Source organism: Phyllobates terribilis, unplaced genomic scaffold (assembly GCF_046119375.1).
Source record: "Phyllobates terribilis strain yellow unplaced genomic scaffold, ASM4611937v1 Scaffold_4__5_contigs__length_816908805, whole genome shotgun sequence".
Taxonomy (NCBI): Eukaryota; Metazoa; Chordata; class Amphibia; order Anura; family Dendrobatidae; genus Phyllobates; species Phyllobates terribilis.
Window position 1 is genome coordinate 25,322,120 of NW_027362764.1, and position 21,025 is coordinate 25,343,144.

Genomic DNA, 21,025 nt, shown 5'->3' on the forward strand with positions numbered 1-21,025 from the left:
CTGGCCCACAAGCTGCCACCTCCCTCGGTATGTAGGGAATGTACCTGACCCCGGAGGAGGCCGAGTTCCTCCGTGGAGAAACGCAGGACCTGACCGGGAGGGTCGAAGAGGCCCAGCGATTGGCTGCTGCAGAGTGGAGAGAGGAGGTGCTCCAAAAGATCCGGGCTCACCGTCAGAGCTCTTTACGCCTGTCTACAAGGACCGCAGCCCAGGCGGAGGAAACCCTGGAGGCCTCGTGCAGCCCAGGAACGGGTAAGGAAGAAACCCCTGTCCCGGGCATCAGACGCACGGAGGCCCTCCTCGATCTCCTGCCGGCACCCCTGTCCCCGGGCGCCGTCGCATGGTAGCAGCTCTTGGCTCCGGAGGCCCAAATTGCCGCCATCGCCGGAGGCCTGTTATGCCTCCTGACTCTCGGTCTGGAAGATTCTGCATGTTCTGGGGAGACCACCTGCCCCAACCCGGACTGGTCCGCACAAGCAGAGGACCTGCAACGCCCTCTGCTATTGCCGCTGCCCGCACCTCCGGTCACCTGCCCGGCGGCTGAAGAGTTGGTCTGGGACAACCAGGGGGGGGAGCTTGATGGGCCTCCTCCAGGAGACCAAGGCCGAAGCGCAGAGGCGGGAGGAGTTCTGTCGGAAGGAGCTCCTCCAGCTTGACAAAGAGCGGCGAGAGCAGAGGATCCGCTGCGAGCGCCTGGAGGTGCGCACCAAAGCCGCAAAAACAAAGGCCCGCCAGACAGAGGCCACCCGTCCAAGCCCCCGAGAGGAAGGCCTTATTGTGCGCTTCCACCAGGATGCGGGATGGGGCTTAATTCGGAGGCCCCAGTTTGCGCAGGACGTCTTTGTTAACCGGCGGGACGTCGAGCTGCAGCTGGAGCAGTGTCACCCTGGCCGGAACCTCTACCCGGGTGATTTAGTTTCCTACACCCGCCACCATGGGGAGCGGGGGTTGGTACGCCCTGGACGTCCACAGGGTGTTCAAGGAGGATACCCCCACTCACCTGGCAGCAGAGGACCGGTCAGGCTCCGTCAGGAAGCATGAGCCTTTTCCCCGGTGGGGATACCATCATTGTTGAGCGGCCCCGGAGGCTGAACCTCCTTTTTGAGTTAACTGTTATTTGTTTTCATTTTAAACCCGGATTATGTTTTCTACAAACATTTGTCCCTGTGGATGCTGACCAGGAGACAGACTAACTCTGTAAATAGTTTGCACCTATTTAGGTGCTCCCTATTGGTTGTATGTAAAACCTCATCTACCTCAGACTTCAGAAGCAAAACCTGTCTGGTTGTGGCTGTACCGGAGGTCCAACTCAGGATCTCCATGCCCTGCAGCCACCCAAGGGCCCACGTTGAGGGTTTGGGACAGGTCCCTCGTGCTTCAGAGCTAACTCTTTTTCTATTTTTCTACTTGTGTAATGTCTTCCAATGTTTTATATATTTAATATCATATATCTTGTAACTTTCAAGAAAAAGAGCCTCCCATAAAGGGAAGATTGTTTTATTGTTCTAAAGCATTTAAAAATTCTGAATGTCTGTACCAATGCTTTGCTCCTTTTTGCAGCCCGCGGACGTGCTGTGTTTCACCAGGGGGGAATGTGGCGCCCCTGAGGGTTCAGTCGCCACAGGGGTACTGCACCTCATAAAAGAGGTGTGGTATCTCCTCTCCAAGGTAAGGATGGAGCACCACACAGGACCCCACAACACACTCAACACCACACTACTCCCATTCTGTAGGGGGTCTAAAGCATAATAGTGCTGCCCCAGTCCTGAATAGAGGAGTAAGGGGGGAACCAAAAGTTAGGGGGAACCTTGTAGTGAGTGAGGATGGAGGAAGCACTTTACTAAGCACTTAATAGAATCATTTATATGCAGAGGCCATCTTTAATACCGGGTCTTTGGTCGCAGTTCCCTGGAGTGGTTAGTCAGTACAAGCTGCAGCTGTTCTAGGATTCTGCGATTCCCGGTCTAAGGCCTCGAGACTGGGGCCTGGGGCAAAGTTGAGTTATAGCCAGCTCTGTTCTATGTCTTAGTCCATACAAGAAGGCCCAGGATGGGAGCAGAGGAGAAAAGCTCCACAGGCGAAAGGATCTCAGGGGTGCGGATGGAGCGGAGTCGCCACCTGCTACCCATATTCTGGCCCTGCCAGAGAGACCCTGCCGCAAGAGGGGGTACCGGTCCCCGATTATCTGACTTTGCACTTCACGTCACTGTCAAAAAAGTCGGAGGGGGATACGGACGGAGCGGAGCCGCCACCTGTATTCCTTAATCTGCGTTTATCCAGAGGGACCCGGCCTAACGCCACGTTTACACCACAGTCACCAACAAGGGACCCAGTCGGTCCGGGAGCTACAAGCTACCTATAATGGACACCGCAGTACCCGTACGGGACTTTGTGGGGGACAAGAGGCGGTTCAAGTACAGCTAGAGAGAGGAACACTCTGGTGCAGGGGTCCTGTCAAGTGCACCCGAGCTACCCGGAGTGAGCTGAACCCCTTCCTGGTGGCCGCAGCGCGCCGTGTGAAGCAGAGGGAAGCTTTGCACCTGCTACTACAACAACGTGAGTAAAGCTTGGATGACTTCACCCATTGCCTCCTTTATTCATTCCTGCACGGTACTGCACCCACCACAACTCTCCAGTTCCTTCTCTCTCACTGCCCTGAGGCCTACTCTGCCTGTGGGGAGTAGTACCAACCAGCCTGTCAGAACATCGGCCTCAGAGTACTGTTGCAGTGCTGGTGACCTTCACCAGAAACCACAGGTGGCGTAGTCGAAGCAACCACTCATCCTCAGTAGCCCATAATTTTTATGTGACAGCCCTGGGCACGGACCGGGCCAAGGCCACGACGACATCCCCCATAACCATCGGCCCGCCGTCCGAGTACCCCACGACCCAGGGAGGGCTAGTGCATCACAATGACAACATCCGGGAAGCCGCGGCCTGGAGGCCGGGAGAGGAGGTGAGTATTGAGATCACCTCCCCTTGCCCCGCAATGCTGCGATCGACTTCGATGGCAGCATTGCGGGGGTTAATGTGCCAGGAGCGGTGCGGTACAGCTCCCTACACATTGTCACAGCTGACACCAGGTACTATCAGCTGACACCCGGCGGCGATCGCCCCGCACAGCCTGTGTGCGGCGCAATCGCAAAGACGTACTAATACATATAAGGCTCTTAAAGCCCAGGGCGCAGACACGTATTAGTACGTCTTGGGCTTTAAAGGGGTTAAACAGACCTATTAAACCTAAGGCATAAACAAAATGCACATACACTCTGCTGTAAGTAAATAAGTAAAAGCAATAGTGCATATAAATAACACTGGGTACTTAGTAAACACAGTTTTTGATTAAAAACAACAACATGTGAACATGCTCCTACTTTGCATGCATAAAACTGAACTTTACCTCTAGTTCATTTTTTTGGGGTTAAGTCTCAGGCTTCTGCACTTAGCGCCGGTAAGGGGTGCGGCCGCCTTTTCTGTGACCTGGACATTACCTTTATATAGCTTCCCATTTTGCTGGGTACTCATATTGCTCGTCCCTTATTCACATTGACATCACTTTGACACATGATAAGGTTTTAATACTAAATGATCGGACAATCCTGATTTGGGTTCACCTTGACGCTGGTGGGATGAATTTTACACTTTTTAAAATCAAAAACAATCAAAATTATTCAGTGTGTTATTTCTATGCACTGCTGCTGTTACTTATTTACTTTCTGCAGGGGAGATGGTTATTTTCTTATACCTTGCAATTTGTATGGGAATTTTTTTTTTAATGTTCAGATAAATTTAATATTTAAGGTTTTATGATTTAAATATAATATCAGTTTTATTCTTGGCAGATGACTGTACCAGGAGCTCTGAGAGACATCTGATATCTATAGAATTGAATGCAGAAGATTATAGTATCACACAAGATACATGTACTCAGCATGCCGACATGTCAGCTATACCCCCATCCGTCAACAGCAGAGATCGATCATCTGATGATATTAATGTATTATTACCTCCTAATTCATCACAGACTGTTAAGCAAAATAAAAGTCACAGAAGAAATGCTGAAGATCAAACAGCTACCACAACGGAGAAGCCATATTCATGTTCAGAATGTGGGAAATGTTTTACACATAAATCACATCTTGGTATTCATGAGAGAATTCACACAGGAGAAAAGCCATTTTCATGTTCAGAATGTGGGAAATGTTTTACACAGAAATCACATCTTGGTATTCATGAGACAATTCACACAGGAGAAAAGCCATTTTCATGTTCAGAATGTGGGAAATGTTTTACATATAAATCATTTCTTGTTTCACATGAGAGAATTCACACTGGAGAGAAGCCATATTCATGTTCAGAATGTGGAAAATGTTTTGCTTATAAATCACACCTTAGTATTCATGAGAAAATTCACTCAGGAGAAAAGCCATTTTCATGTTCAGAATGTGGGAAATATTTTAGACATAAATCAGTTCTTGTTTCACATGAGAGAATTCACACTGGAGAGAAGCCATATTCATGTTCAGAATGTGGGAAATGTTTTGCTCAAAAATCACACCTTAGTATTCATGAGAGAATTCACACTGGAGAGAAGCCATATTCATGTTCAGAATGTGGGAAATGTTTTGCTCAAAAATCACACCTTAGTATTCATGAGAAAATTCACACAGGACAGAAGCCATATTCATGTTCAGAATGTGGGAAATGTTTTGCTAAGAAATCACACCTTAGTAGTCATGAGATAATTCACACAAGTGAAAAGCCTTTTTCATGTTCAGAATGTGGAAAATGTTTTAATCATAAATCAAGTCTTGTTTCACACGAGAGAATTCACACAGGAGAGAAGCCATATTCATGTTCAGAATGTGGGAAATGTTTTACACAGAAATCACAACTTAGTATTCATAAGAGAATTCACACTGGAGAGAAGCCATATTCATGTTCAGAATGTGGGAAATGTTTTATTCAGAAATCAGATCTTGTTACACATAAGATAATTCACTCAGGAATTCACACAGGAGAGATGCCATTTTCATGTTCAGAATGTGGGAAATATTTTAGATATAAATCAGTTCTTGTTACTCATGAGAGAATTCACTCAGGAGAGAAGCCATATTCATGTTCAGAATATGGGGAATGTTTTACTCACAATTCACAACTTAGTATTCATGAGAGAATTCACACAGGGGAAAAGCCATATTCATGTTCAGAATGTGGGAAATGTTTTATTTTGAAATCATGTCTTATTACACATGAGAGAACTCACTCAGGAGAGAAGCCATATTCATGTTCAGAATGTGGGAAATGTTTTACACAGAAATCACAACTTAGAATTCATGAGAGAATTCACTCAGGAGAGAAGCCATATTCATGTTCAGAATGTGGGAAATGTTTTACTCAGAATTCAAATCTTAGTATTCATGAGAGAATTCACACAGGAGAAAAGCCATATTCATGTTCAGAATGTGGGAAATGTTTTATTTTGAAATCACAACTTAGTATTCATGAGAAATTTCACACAGGAGAGAAGCCATATTCATGTTCAGAATGTGGGAAATGTTTTACACAGAAATCACAACTTAGTAGTCATGAGGGAATTCACACAGGACAGAAGCCATATTCATGTTCAGAATGTGGGAAATGTTTTAGATATAAATCAGTTCTTGTTACTCATGAGAGAATTCACTCAGGAGAGAAGCCATATTCATGTTCAGAATGTGGGAAATGTTTTAGAAATAAATCAATTCTTGTTACACATGAGAGAACTCACACAGGAGAGAAGCCATATTCATGTTCAGAATGTGGGAAATGTTTTAGAAATAAATCAATTCTTGTTACACATGAGAGAACTCACACAGGAGAGAAGCCATATTCATGTTCAGAATGTGGGAAATGTTTTACACAGAAATCATCTCTTAACAAGCATAAGAAAGTTCATACAGAGAAGTAATCATTTTATAGTCACATTCTAACAAAAGTACACGGCGTCTTGAGGGCTTAGATTTCTATGGTCCCATTACCTTCCTGGAGCGACACTTTTGCTGTTAAACCCTTTGGCTACAAGCTGACCATCATAGTTACACCACCTGTGGTCACTATGATAACATACAATATGGGGAACGTGCCTCCATTTCCATTATTCTATCTCCCTCTCGTAGGTTGAATATCTCCTTGGTGGCGGCTCCACACTGGTAGTAATCTACCACCAGCAGGAGGGTGATGGCGCCTCTTCTCACGTACAGAAGCCCCCTCCATCTCATGTAGCCCCCCAGACACCACACAGCAGATCCATTACTCACATATTACTTACTCACAATTGATAACTGTTCTTCTTGTGAAATCTCCTTCCTGTGACGGAGAACTTATCATCTCTGTTTGCTTTCCTGGGTTCTGCTCTTCTGTCTTCATCATTATGGATTATCTGCTCATTACATTAGACGTTTTCTCATCCTGGTGTCTTTTTCCTGATTTGTTTGTTACGCTGTATGGCAGGATACCTATATGGGGACGTACGAAGAAGAATTTACATATAAATATATGGAGAGGTATAATATGGCTGCATCCTAGACATGGAATATATGCAGGTTACAGGGGAATTAACAGATATCACATTCAGGACTGTCAAAATTTTGCACATACCAATTTATGTAAGTTTTCTTTATTCTTATTGGAATGTGCACATTGTAGATTTAGACTCAAGGCAGCAAAACCACAAAATAAGTATTTTTATACACTGCCAAGTTTGCTAGTTTTCCCACCTACAAAGAATGGAGACAGAGGCGTATCTAGGAAGGGGGTAGCCAGGGCATGCGCCCCGGGTGCAGCCGGCAGGGGGCGCAGTTGGGCCGCCTAATGCCCTGGTGGTTGCATTCTGCCTCCCTTCGGACTGGGAGTCGGCCATTTTCAACCCCACACGACTCCCAGTCTGGCCCCCGGCTGACTCCCAGTCCGGGGGCCAGACTGGGAGTCGTGTGGGGGTGTGTTGCAGGAGACCGTAGAAGATGGACGTCTCCAGAGACGGAGCTGTGGATGAGAAAAGTCATCATGGAGTCAGAACAAGATGAAGAAGAAAAGAAAGAGACGACTCCAGAGACAACGTCATCAATCAGGTACCTGGATGTAAATGTTTTTTTGTGATACTGACTAATTCTCATATTTTTATTTCTGGTAGGAGCATTAAAGGGGTTGTCCAAGTTAGTGATGACTCTGCAGGAGTGATGAGCGAGCACTAAAATGCTCGGGTACTCGCTGCTTGAGTCGAGCACATTGGAATACTCGGGTGCTTGAACCAAGCAACAAGCCCAATGTAAGTCTATGGGAAACTCAAGCTTTTTTTTCGGCGGCTCCCCTCCTCGGCGCTCTGCAGAAGGCTTAAAAACTGCCCAATGGGAACAGTGCTCAAATGAGATGGGAACAGCATGGGGAAGACCCCTGGAAGCATTTCTGATATCCCGGGTCACTGCTGTGAACAATGTTGTCAGAGTATTACGCCACTTTTACGGACTCGCAATAAAACAATCAAAACCAAAATGGATTTTCCTGGGAAAAATGTTAAGGAACATCCTTTCCAAGGTCATGACTTGTATATAAGGCAAAATAAATAACCAAAAACAAAAATGATCATCTGCACCTTGGGCTATGTTCACACGTAGCGTTTTTGATGCATTTTTGCACTTTTGCATTGCTTTCAATGGTGAAAAATACATTCATCAGTAAATGTCATTTTAACATTTTGCTACCTTATCTGGCCATTTGGTATGCGAGACATGATCAGACACATCCTGTTTCATTTATGAAGAAGGGACTCTGAAAGTCACAAAGCCTATTTTTATAGAGCCATCAGGCGGCCCTTACTATTCTTAAAGGGCCAGCAGTCAGCCCTCACTATTGTTAGAGGGCCATCAGCTGTCTGTGCTTTGTTGTTCCCATTATTAAAGAGTGGGTCTCCTATACTGTTATTGCGTATGCAGTGACTGCCAAAAATTTTGACGCACCCCAATTCCCCTTTGAAGAGACATAGAGGAGGGCCTCAGTAAAACAATTGATCCCATTATGAAGGAGTGGGTCTCCTATAGTGGTAATGCCCATGCAGTGACTGCAAGAGCTGCCTAAATTTGGGAATTACCCCAATACCAATTTAAAAACACATAGAGGAGGGCCTCCGTAACAACTTGTTCCCATTAGAAAGGAGCGGTTCTGCTTTATGTAATGACCCAAAAGGGGCCATTATAAACATTTCTGCATTGATAGGAATCTGTGGAATCAGGTAGTATAAGGGTCGGCAATGGACTGTATTGTAGGATGTCTGATCAACATCCTCTATAGCAGGGGACTTAAACATGTGGGCCGCAGGCTGCTTCATGCGGCCCGCAGGCACCATAGCCCCCTTGACGATCGCGGCCCGGTCCAGGAGCTGCCGGCAGATGCGCTTTAGTTTAGTGTATTGCCGTGCAGAGACTGGCTCTCTGCACAGCAATACCAATGCCATCCGCCGGCCTATCAGAGGCCAGCAGCTGACATCTGCGTCCCAACGCAGCGGCGTATGACGTCATTGCCATGCGCAGATGTCAGCTGCTGGCCTCTGATAGGCCAGTGGCTGGCATTGGTATTGCTGTGCAGAGAGCCGGTCTCTGCACAGCAATACACTGAACTAAAGCGCAGCAGTCGGCGGCTCCTGGACCGGGCTGCGATCGTCAAGGGGGCTATGGTGCCTGCGGACCACAGGTGCAGAAAGGACGCCAAAGGGAACGGAGGACAGGTGAGAAGAATCAGGATGGGGACATTGCTCCAACATGGGGACCAGGATGGGGACATTCCTACAAGATGGGAACCTTCCTACAATATAGGGACCTTCCTACAAGATGGGGACCAGGATGGGCACATTACTACAAGATGGGGACCAGGATGGGAACATTCCTACAATATGGCAACCAGGATGGGGACATTCTTACAATATGGGGACATTCCTACAAGATGGGGACCAGGATGGGGGACATTCCTACAATATGGGGACCAGGATGGGGAACATTACTACAAGATGGGGACCAGGATGGGCACATTACTACAAGAGGGGGACCATGATGGGGACAGTCCTACAAGATGGGGACATTACAACAAGATGGGGACCAGGATGGGGCATTACTACAAGATGAGGACATATCTACAATACGGGGACCAGTATGTGACATTACGATAATATGGGGCCCAAGATGGGAGACATTACAACAAGATGGGGACCAGTATGGAATATTACGACAAGATGGGGACAAAGATGGGGGACATTACAAGATGCAGACCAGGGTGGGGCACATTACTGCAAGATTTTTGCCAGAAAAACTTCAAAATAAAGCATGAAAAAACATTTTGCCACTAAAAATGTCACTTTATATATAAACTAAAGTAAACAAAAAAAGTGCAGGTTTATTATCGCCACATCCGTAACGACCCAAACTATAAAAAATAAAATAAAACAGCAAAAATGTTCAAAAGGTGTATAGAAAAAAAAATGGTACCACTAAAAATGTCACTTTGTCCTGCAAGGAATGCGGCCACCCAAATTATTTTTTTTTCTGTGTGCGGCCCATATACCCAGCCGAGTTTGAGACCCCTGCTCGTGGTCACTAGGGTGATCAGGGGGAGTTGGCAGTTGGCGGATAGAGAGTGTCCAGCCTGTCTAGAGGTGAGGCGTAGGGTACAGGGGCTGCTAGGATTAAGTATCTTGCCAGACAAGCTTTTTAGAGTCCATCGCAGCAAGGCCAAATTATATCCATATCAGAGTATCAGTCCCGTTACCATCCAGCCGGCACCTGTATGGAAAACCAGTATTGCAGCTAATTGCTGAAGAACCTGCAGTGGAGAATTGCATTGCTGAAGCAGAAGAACCTGCAGTGTGTAGCATCGGCGTATGTGCCTCCTGCTGGGCAGAGACGCCGTTCCCCTCACCGCCGCCGTCCCGGTCTGGAGTCCTCCCGCTCCCCCGCTGCTGTGGCACGCACCGAGCACAGCTTCCCGGGCACTGTGCTTAGAGCGCATGCGCTCCCTCCCTCTTAAAGGGGCTGCGCGCTCCATCCTAAAGAGTCCCCGGCCAATGGCCGGAGGACCTCCCCTATTTAAAGCACCTCCTCCAATATGGAGGTGCCTGTGCAAGGTTGTAGTTTGTGTGCTAACACTCTCCTCAGCCCTCAGGTCCCTTTGCCTGCCTGTCAGCCGTGCCCACAAGCCTGCCTGTCAGCCGTGACCGCCAGCCTGCCTGTCAGCCGTGCCCACTAGCCTGCCTGTCAGCTGTGACCGCCTACCCGCAGCACCCATCTGTCCATCTGCCATTCCCGCCTGCTTACCAACCCGGAGAACCCGTCTGGCTATCTGCCATACCCGCCTGCTTGCCAACCCGGAGCAACCGTCTGGCCATCTGCCATACCCGCCTGCTTGCCAACCCAGAGCACCCGTCTGGCTATCTGCCATATCCGCCTGGCTATCTGCCATAGCCGCCTGCTTGCCAACCCGGAGCACCCATCTGGTTATCTGCCAAACCCGCCTGCTTGTCTACCCGGATCACCCGCCTGCCTAACCTGCCATGCCCATCCGTTGTACCTGTCAGCCTCCATCATCTGACCCGTGGGAGTCTCCTGCTCTCACACAAGTTTGGTCCCAGAGTGGCACCTGGTCCATATGCCCGGACCCTCCTTGGTTCACGGAGTCGACTAAGCCGCCATGTGCCCTGGTTCAGTCCGAGTAGGCACTTAGTTACACCCCTCTGGTCCCTCCTTGCACCGAAGCACAGAGGTTCCACCACCCGGACCCGTAACAGTTTGCACAGGCCATGGAATCCGGTGGCTCCCAGGCTCCTTCGCTCTCTGACCTGTACCAGGAGGTCTCTCGTCAGAGATCCCAACAGGAGACTATCCTGTCCTGTCTGCGGACAGTCAACTCCCGCCTGGACACGCTGTCCATTCCGACTGTCTCCGTCTCTAACCGAGCGACACCCACTCCGGCAACACCTCAACCCAGTGGCGCTGTGGCACCCGGCTTTGGACCCCGGCTTTCTGCACCTCCACGTTTCGATGGTGATCTTGTCCTATGTCGGGGCTTCATAAATTAGTGCACGCTGCACTTTGAACTTCTGCCACACCTGTTCATCTCCGACCGCGCCAAGTCTCACCACGAGACCCGTCGTGCCGAGGGGAGTTGCTTCTATTGTGGCAAGATAGAGCATCAGATCCGCTCTTGCCTGGTGAGACTGGGAAACTCTAGAGTCTAGGACCGCTCAGAGTGGTCGTCCTAGGCAAGAGTTCTTCCTCTCCACCCTTGACTCTGTCCTTTTCCGTTACCAGTGGTGACACCAGCTTCTTCGAGACTGCCCATCTGGATTCGGGAGCTGCTGGGAATATCATCCAACATGCCGTGGTGGAGTGTTATCAGATTCCTACTATACGTCTGGCGGATCCTTTAGCGGTTACCTCTGTGGATGGACAGCTACTTACCGAAACCATCTTGTTGGTTACTGAGCCGGTAACTGTTCAGGTGGGAATGCTGCACTCAGAGAAGATCTCCTTTTATTTACTGTCTGGTCTCTCTCATCCTCTCTTGCTTGGCCTGCCTTGATTACAGAGACATAAGCCCGTCCTGAATTGGAGCTCGTGGGAGGTGCTCCATTGGGGTCAGGGCTGCCATAAGACCTGTCTGGCTCCGGTTTGTTCCGCTCAACCCACTTCTACTCCGGCTAACCTACCGCGCTTGCCTGCACCCTACTGGTCCTGTGTGGACGTCTTCGATAAGAATGAAGCAGAGACACTACCACCTCATAGGCCATATGATTGCCCCATCAACCTAGTACCTGGTGCTTCACCTCCCCATGGGCGAATCTACCCCTTGTCACTGGCCGAAACCCATGCTATGCCTGAGTACATAGAAGAGAATCTTGCTAGGGGATTTATCCAGAAATCCACCTCTCCAACTGGAGCCGGATTCTTCTTCGTCAAGAAGAAAGATGGCTCTCTGCGGCCTTGTATCAACTACAGGGGTCTAAACCAGATTACCATCAAAAATAAGTACCCCCTGCCTCTCATTTTGGAGGTGTTTGTCCGCCTAAAAGGAGCGAAGATCTTCACCAAGCTCGATCTTCGGGAGGGCGTACAATCTGGTCCGGATTCGCCAGGGAGACGAGTGGAAGATGGCATTCAACACCCGGGACGGTTACTACGAATACCACATGATGCCCTTCGGTCTCTCTAATGCTCCAGCCGTCTTCCAGGAACTAGTCAACGACATCTTCCGAGATCTCCTGTATTCCTGCATGGTGGTGTACCTGGACGATATCTTGGTGTTCTCCCCAGATCTGCCCTCACACCGGAGGGATGTTCGTCAGGTTCTGCTGAGGCTCCGGAACAATCGCCTGTATGCTAAATACGAGAAATGCCTTTACGAGCAGACCTCTCTGCCGTTTCTGGGCTATATCATCTCCGAGACTGGACTGCGGATGGATCCCGAGAAGGTGTCTGCCATCTTAAAGGGGCCCCGACCGGAGGGGCTGAAGGCGATTCAACGGTTCCTGGGTTTGCAAGCTATTACCGCCTCTTCATTCCTCATTGCTCCTCCCAGACTGCTCCCATCTCTGTGCTCACCTGTAAAGGGGAAAAATTCAGGGAATGGACTTCCAAAGCGGAGAAGGCCTTCGTCCCTTAAACAAGCCTTCTCCTCGGCTCCTGTTCTACACCGTCCGGATTGCAACAAGCAGTCCTTCCTGGAGGTTGATGCCTCCTCCTCCTCCTCCGGAGCAGTGCTCACCCAGAAATCTTCGTTCAGGCGAATGGTGACCTGTGGCTTCTGCTCCAAGCTCTTCTCCACGTCCGAACGCAGCTACTCCATAGATGATCGGGAACTGCTGGCCATAAACTTAACACTGGAGAAGTGGCGCTATTTGTTTGAGGGGGCTCTGCACCCGGTGGTCATCTGCACTGACCACAAAAACCTCGCTTATTTGCAGAACGCCCAAAGACTAAACCCACGTCGGGCTAGGTGGTCTCTATTCTTTGCCCGATTCTGCTTCACTCTACATTACTGCCCGGCAAAGAAGAACATTAAAGCCGACACTTTATCCTGTTCATTCCTGTCTATCGACCAAGAGGAGAAGCCTCTACATATCATTGTTCCCTCCAAAATAATGACTGTTGCTCCGTTTGACCTGTCTCATCTACCACCCGGTAAGACCTTTGTAGAGCTTCAGGATCGGAAGGTTTTGCTTTGGGGTCATTCTTCCAAGCTAGCTGGTCATGCTGGCCAGAGGAAGACATTTCTGCTCATTGCTAGTGATGAGCGAGCACTAAAATGCTCGGGTACTCGTTGCTCAGGTCGAGCAAATTGGAATACCCGGTTGCTCGACCCGATCAACGAGCCCAATGTAAGTCTATGGGAAACTCGAGCATTTTTCAGGCGGCTCCCCCCGGCGGTCTGCAGAGGCCTAAAAATTGCCCAAATCGATAGGAACAGTGCTCAAATGACATGGGAACAGCATGGGGAAGACTCCTGGAATCATCTCTGACTCCCAGATCACTGCTGTCAGCAATGTTGTCAGAGTATTACGTCACTTTTATGGACTCACAATAAAACATACAAAAACAAAACCAAAATGGATTTTCCTGGGAAATATATTAAGGAACATATTTTCCAGGGTAATGACTTGTATATAAGGCAAAATAAATAACCAAAGCAAAAATACTCCTCCACACCTTGGGCTATGTTTACACGTAGCGTTTTTTATGCGTTTTTGCACTTTGCATTGCTTTCAACCAAAACAAATGCATTCACTGGGAAATGTCATTTCAACATTTTACAACCTTATCTGGCCATGTGGTGTGTGACACATCATCAGACACATGCATACAGTGCTGAAAAGATATGGGAACAGCATGGGGAAGACCTCTGGAAGCATTTATGACTTCCAGGTCACTGCCTAAAAGTGTGCCCGTCATAAGTGATCCTTGGGGCATCCTTTGCAGACTTGCAAAAATCACAGTCCACATCCTTGTCCCAGTGCAGGGTTCAGTTGTCCCTACCCCATTCCTTGGAATGCAAGCGCAAGTATGCAGCCAGCCACCCACACACCCACAGGCTGCAATACTATACTGCCAAATTTTTGACAGCTGCTTGCACTTGAAATGTGGCCTTTTTGCCTTGTGGAGGCGGAAGCTTTTCATAACCTCGTGCCGGCGGAGGCCGGGTGTCCATACTCGGTCCCCAGACGCCACTGTTTCTCCCGGTGTTGTCTCCACCTTCCACAAGCATGGGTCCCACAATATTACCCGTGCCCTCCCCAGTGCACTTCCTGGGAATGACCGCCTAAAAACAAACATGTGGACAGGTGAATGTGGCCAGGGACGGTACGGAGCCAGTCCACAGCTTTTTTTGTTGAGTTGTATTTCACCAAAGCCATATTCTTCAGCTTGGTGAAAGGACTTGGGAAACCATATCTACCCAGCTGTCATTTCTCCCAGAAAGTCCTCTAAAGCTGCTTTCACTTGAAATGTGGCCTTTTAGGCTCGTGGAGGTGGAAGCTTTTCATAACCTCATGCAGGCGGCGGCAAGGTGTCCATACTTGGTCCCCAGCCGCCACTATTTCTCCCAGTATCGTCTCTGCCTTTCACAAGCACGAGTCCCACAACATTACCCGTGCCCTCCCCAGTGCACTTACTGGGAAGGACTGCCTAACCACAAACACGTGGACAGGTAAATGTGGCCAGGGACGGTACGGAGCCAGTCCACAGCTTTTTTTGCTGAATGTTGTATTTAGCTCGGCGAAAGGACTGGCATAGAAGGAAACACAAACATCTTTCTTTTCGCATTTAATTTCATGAATACAGAGTTGGACAATGGCCTGATCTGCAATGCGGTTTAAGAAATAACATGCATAAGCATGTCCAATCCTCATTAAAAAAGCAGCCATAGAGCGTCCGGGAACCTTCCCCCACACTTTTCTTATCCAGCGCTGCTTCTCGGCAGGGTTGGACGGGCCTACCAGAGAACCGAAGACTCCTCCGGTGGGCCCTGGCTTCTCCTTCAGGAGAGTTCATAGCACCGAGGTGAGGCCATGATGATGATAGAGGCCACCATCTGCTTAGTTTTCTGTTACTTGGAATGCAAGCGCAAGTATGCAGCCAGCCACCCACCCACCCACAGGCTGCAACACTAAACTGCCAGATTTCTGGGCAGCTGCTTGCACTTGAAATATGGCTTTTTAGGCTCATGGAGGCGGAAGCTTTTCACACCCTCATGCTGGCGGCGGCTGGGTGTCCATACTCGGTCCCCAGCCGCCACTATTTCTTCTGGTATCGTCTCCACCTTCCACAAGCACGGGTCCCACAACATTACCCGTGCCCTCCCCAGTGCACTTCCTGGGAAGGACCGCCTAACCACAAACACATGGACAGGTGAATGTGGCCAGGGACGGTACGGAGCCAGTCCACAGTGTTGCGCTCACGCCCGGACTGACTGGTGTGAGCGTGGTTAGTGGTCCCACTGGGCCACAAACCGAGGAGTGCCTAAAGGGGCGTGACTAGGGGCCTCACCAGATCCGACCACGAATACACGGCGGCTTAATCGACTCCGTGGTCTGAGGAGGGACGTGGGAGGTGATCTTCACTGTCCTTTTAAAGGAATAGAGGAATCCAAATTATCTGTAAACAGAAAGATTGTGAGGGAATATTTAGCTAACATAAATTAGTTCAAGTCTCCAGGTCCAGATGAATTACACCCCAGAGTACTGAAGGAGATCGTAGAAGAAATTTTAGAACCACTCTCCATAATCTTTGAAAATTCTTGGAGAACAGGAGAAGTCCCAGAAGAGTGGAAAAGAGCAAATGTTGTTCCTATCTTTAAAAAGGGGAAGAAGGTGGACCCAGGGAACTATAGGCCGGTGAGTCTGACTTCTATACCAGGAAAGATCTTTGAACAAATTATTAAACAACATGTATGTAAGTACATGGATAAGAATGAAGTGATTAACCAGAGTCAGCATGGGTTTGTAACTAACAAGTCATGTCAGACTAACTTAATTTCCTTCTATGACAGAATCACTGACTGGGTGGATCAGGGAAATGCTGTAGATATAGTATATCTTGACTTCAGCAAAGCATTTGACAAAGTATCTCACACCATCCTTATTGAAAAAATGACCAAGTATGCAATGGACCAGGCAACTGTTAGGTGGATTCATAACTGGCTTAGTGATCGGACTCAAAGGGTGGTTGTAAATGGCTTCACATCCAGCTGGATGAATGTCTCAAGTGGGGTACCACAGGGCTCCGTCCTGGGACCTGTATTGTTCAACATCTTTATCAATGATTTAGATGAAGGAATTGAGGGTAAACTGATTAAATTTGCTGATGACACAAAGCTAGGAGGGATAGCTAATACTAGAGAAGAGAGAGAGAGGATTCAAAAAGGCCTAAATAAACTGGAGCAGTGGGCAGCAACCAACAGAATGGTTTTTAACAGGGAAAAATGCAAAGTACTACATCTGGGCAATAAAAATGAAAAAAGCATATACAGAATGGGAGGAATAGAGCTAAGCAACAGTACATGTGAAAAAGACTTAGGTATACTAATAGATCATAGACTGAACATGAGTCAACAGTGTGATGCAGCAGCAAAAAAGGCAAATACAATTCTGGGATGTATTAACAGAAGCATACAGTCTAGATCACGTGAAGTCATTATCGGTCTTTACTCCTCTTTGGTCAGACCTCATCTGGAATACTGTGTACAGTTTTGGGCACCACATTTTAAAAAAGACATAGACAAACTGGAGCAAGTTCAGAGAAGAGCGACCAGAATGGTGACTGGTCTGCAAACCATGTCCTATGAGGAACGGTTGCAGGATTTGGGAATGTTTAGCTTGCAAAAAAGAAGACTGAGAGGAGACTTAATAGCTGTCTACAAATATGTCAAGGACTGTCACATTGTAGAAGGATTATCTTTATTCTCATTTGCACAAGGAAAGACTAGAAGCAATGGGATGAAACTAAATGGGAGGAGACACAGATTAGATATTAGAAAAAACTTTTTGACAGTTAGGGTGATTAATGAGTGGAACAGGCTGCCATGAGAGGTGGTGAGTTCCCCTTCAATGGACGTCTTCAAACAGAGGCTGGACAGACATCTGTCTGAGATGATCTAGTGAATGCTGCTTTGAGCAGGGGGTTGGACCAGATGACCCAGGAGGTCCCTTCCAACTCTACCATTCTATGATTCTACTCCAGGTCAGACCCTGGTCACAGCTGTTGACCCACACCGGGGAATTCAGTAACAGGCCGGCACGGCTGGAATGCAGACAGGTGGGTACTGGAAGGCACGGCTGGTATGCTGACAGTCGGGTACTGGCAGGCACGACTGGTATGCAGACAGGCGGGTACTGGCAGGTAGGAACGCAGGATGGATAGGGACCAGTACAGACTGGGATACACGAACAGAGCTGTAGGTGTGGTGGACGCGCAGAGCAGAGCGAAACCGCGGGTGCGGTGGAAAAGCAGAGCAAAACCGCAGGTGCGGTGGACAAGCAGAGCAGAGCGAAACTGCAGGTGCGGTGGACAAGCAGAACAGAGCGAAACTGCAGGTACGGTGGCGAAGCAGAACGTAACCACAGAGCAGAAGGAGCAGGCAGACAGGACAGGGCTCTGTTCACATGGAACAGACTGGGAAACACAGGAAGATAGCTAGAACACAGGAGATAGAAAAGGAGGCAGGGAAACGGGACAAGCAGAACCAGATACACACAAGGTACTTGCAATGAAGTAGCGAGTGGACACAAAACTCACAAACAGAAGTACAGAGACAACGAGTTGGAGTTAGGTGCAGGTTCAGACACTGCAGGAAAATGGAAGGTACGGACATAGAGACAAACAGGTAACTGGCTAGGATACAGTTCAGACAGGAACTGAACCAGGAACTAGATACAGGAACGAGCCTGGGAACTCAGCCCCCAGGGTGGCGGAGACAGACTAGAAGTCACAGATACAGGTAACGGGCCTGGCTATACAGCCCCCAGGGTGGCGGAAACAGACAAGATACAGGACAGGACCTGGCAACTCAGTTGCACAGAACACACTGAAAGAAAGCGTTGCTTAGGCACCTCCTACTGGGTGGAGGGGTTTAAGTATCCAGAGACTCACAGCAATAGGCTGGGGACGCTTTAGGAGTGCGCACACTGTAACTTTAAGAATCAGGAAGTAACCGCGCCGCCACCCTAAGCAATCAGACAAGAGACATGCACACAGCAAGTACTGGAGCAAAGTGTGCAGCCTGGACTGATAGGTAAGCTGGCGGTCTTGCATGGTGGGAGATGGTAAGCCATGCCAGCACGCCGCCAGGGATGTTACAGTACCCCCCCTTTATGCCCCCTCTTCTTCAAGCCTGCAAGGATTTTCTGCAGAGAATTTGGAGGCCGATGCTTCTTTTCAAGAAGATTATCTCTTCTGTCCACTAGAGGGAACGAGACTGGTCTCACCATCTTGGTGACTAGGATGCTTCCTCCCATCGAGCCAACTTCAGCATCAGATGAAGTGGGCGAAGTAGCAGAAACAGGACACAGGAAAGTCTCTCTCCATTTGTTATTATCGGGTAGCACCCCAAAGGATTCACGGGACAACTGGAAATCCTCCACCAGGTTGGAGGGGTGCAGAGACTTGGGGGTAACCACCGCCTTGACGTACACTTTGCCAAGCTTACTGGATGGAGTGTGAAGTACCAGGTACAGGGTGTAGGAAAGTCTCTCTACATTTGTTATCAGGTAGCACCCCGGAGGATTCAGGAGACAACTGGAGGTCCTCCGCCTGGTTGGAGGGGTGCAGAGACTTGGAGGTAGCCACCGCTTTGATGGAATTATTGCCAGATTTATTAGAGATGGAGGATCCTTGCTTTGGGACCATCTTCAGTCTGGTTTCTGAGATGACACGTCTGCGAGGCGGGGCGGTATCAGAAGCCAGATCATTGGTACAATCGTCAAGACTGTGTGGGGACATTGCCTCCACTTCCCTTACTTCAGAGACTTCAGCGCACAACGAGTCAGCAACTAGCAGATCTGGTGAAGAAGAAGAAGACATACCTGACTGTCCTGAAGATATGGGCACTGGACACCCTTGTACCTCAGCAGTCCCCCAGGAAACACCATGCAGATCTCTCGGCTCTGGACGACCTGTGGGTAAACCAGACAGCACCTGGAATGTGAACTTCTTCATTTGTAATGCTCCAATCTGGAGCTTAAATTGTACAGACATATTTTGACTGTTTCTGAGTAGGGCTCGTCCTTCTGCTGACAATGCCCAAACCGGATTCTGGAGTTGTCGGACAGGAATCAGACACCGACTCATCAAGGATTTAAGCCCAAAACTTCCGGTTAATCCGAGGCCTTTACTTGCCACGGAGACAGTCATGGTCATCTGTGGAGAGGAAACACTAACGCCAAGGGCAGCCTCTCCTACAGGCCTAATGTCTTGGGATTCTCCAACCTTCACTGGACAAAGACCGTCAGGGAGTCCCAAACAACCGCAGCGAGACCGCAATCTGATTTTGTGACTGAGTTCCGGCCTCTGCTTTGCCTGACGAACATGGTCAACCTTCATGGATTCTGTGTGGATAGCTGCCTCTACAGGCTGGGGAACAGGAGGTCTTTGGGAGGACAGAACCTGGCATGACGGTTTACCTCTACACCTTGCACATCTGGACTGCCTCTTGAGGTTGGGAAGAGAAGTATTCTGCGGAGCATTGTCATACTGTGTGGATTCTGTGTGGGCAGCAGCCTCTTCAGGCTGGGGAACTGGTGGGCTACCTATACGCATCACCCATAGGGACTGCTCCAGGATATTGGGAAGGGAAGCTTTAGCAGAAGCTTCAGAGTTAGGGTTATCGAAGACCATTAGAAAGGCCACCAGGAAGGTCTGCAGGTCAGAGACAATAGGATTCCTTGATTCCCATAGTGGGGTGATCCAATTCAAGGCATCACCCGCTAGGTAGGACATCAGAAATGCTATTTTAACCCAATCAGTGGGAAAATAGTGAGCATAGAATTTGAAATGCAGCATGCATTGCTCCACAAATGCACAGCTTTGTTTTGGATCCCCATAGTACTGTGGTGGATCCGCAGGAACGAGTGCTGATAGCTCCATTTGGGCTGGTGTGTAAATCGCCTGGACCTCAGCTTGAGAACATTTTTTTCCTTGGTGCACGTATTCGCTAAACAAGGATTCAAATGTCTCCGAGAGCAAAGGGCCGTGGGGCTCAACGGGGAGCATGGCCTGAGCAAACTGTTACGCTCATGCCCAGACTGACTGGCGTGAGCGTGGTTAGTGGTCCCACTGGGTCACGAACCAAGGAGTGCCTGGAGGGGCGTGACTAGGGGCCTCGCCAGATCTGACCACTAATACACGGTGGCTTAATCGACTCCGTGGTCTGAGGAGGGACGTGAGAGGTGGCCCAGGTGCTACTCCAGGTCAGACCACGGTCACAGCTGTTGACCCACACCGGGGAATGCAGTAACGGGCAGGCATGGCTGGTATGCAGACAGGTGGGTACTGGCAAGAACGGCTGGTATGCAGACAGGCGGGTACTGGCAGGTAGGAACGCAGGCTGGACAGGGACCAGGACAGACTGGTATACAGGAACAGAGCCGCAGGTGCGGTGGACAAGCAGAGCAGAGCGAAACCTCAGGTGCGGAGTACAAGCTGAGCAAAGCGAAACCGCAGGTGCGGTGGACAAGCAGAACACAGCGAAACTGCAGGTGCGGTGGACAAGCAGAGCAGAGCGAAACTGCAGGTGTGGTGGACAAGCAGAGCAGAGCGAAACCGCAGGTGCGGTGGACAAGCAGAGCAGAGCAAAACCGCTGGTGCGGTGGACAAGCAGAGCAGAGCGAAACCACAGGTGCGGTGGACAAGCAGAGCAGAGCGTAACCGCAGAGCAGAAGGAGCAGGCAGACAGGACAGGGCTCTCTTCACATGGAACAGACTGGGAAACACAGGAATATAGCTAGAACACAGGAGGT

General features: G+C 49.1%; 1 protein-coding gene across 1 annotated transcript in view; it reads left to right on the forward strand.

Annotated features, from left to right (window-relative positions):
- The window catches only part of LOC141264829 (uncharacterized), a 34,782-nt gene extending 28,265 nt beyond the window's left edge, over positions 1 to 6,517 (forward strand). The window contains exon 3 of the mRNA XM_073677183.1: positions 3,843 to 6,517. Coding sequence (XP_073533284.1) covers positions 3,843 to 5,950 — 2,108 coding nt within the window. The 3' untranslated portion in view covers positions 5,951 to 6,517. The remainder of the gene's footprint in view (positions 1 to 3,842) is intronic.
- The last annotated feature ends 14,508 nt before the right edge of the window (positions 6,518 to 21,025 follow it).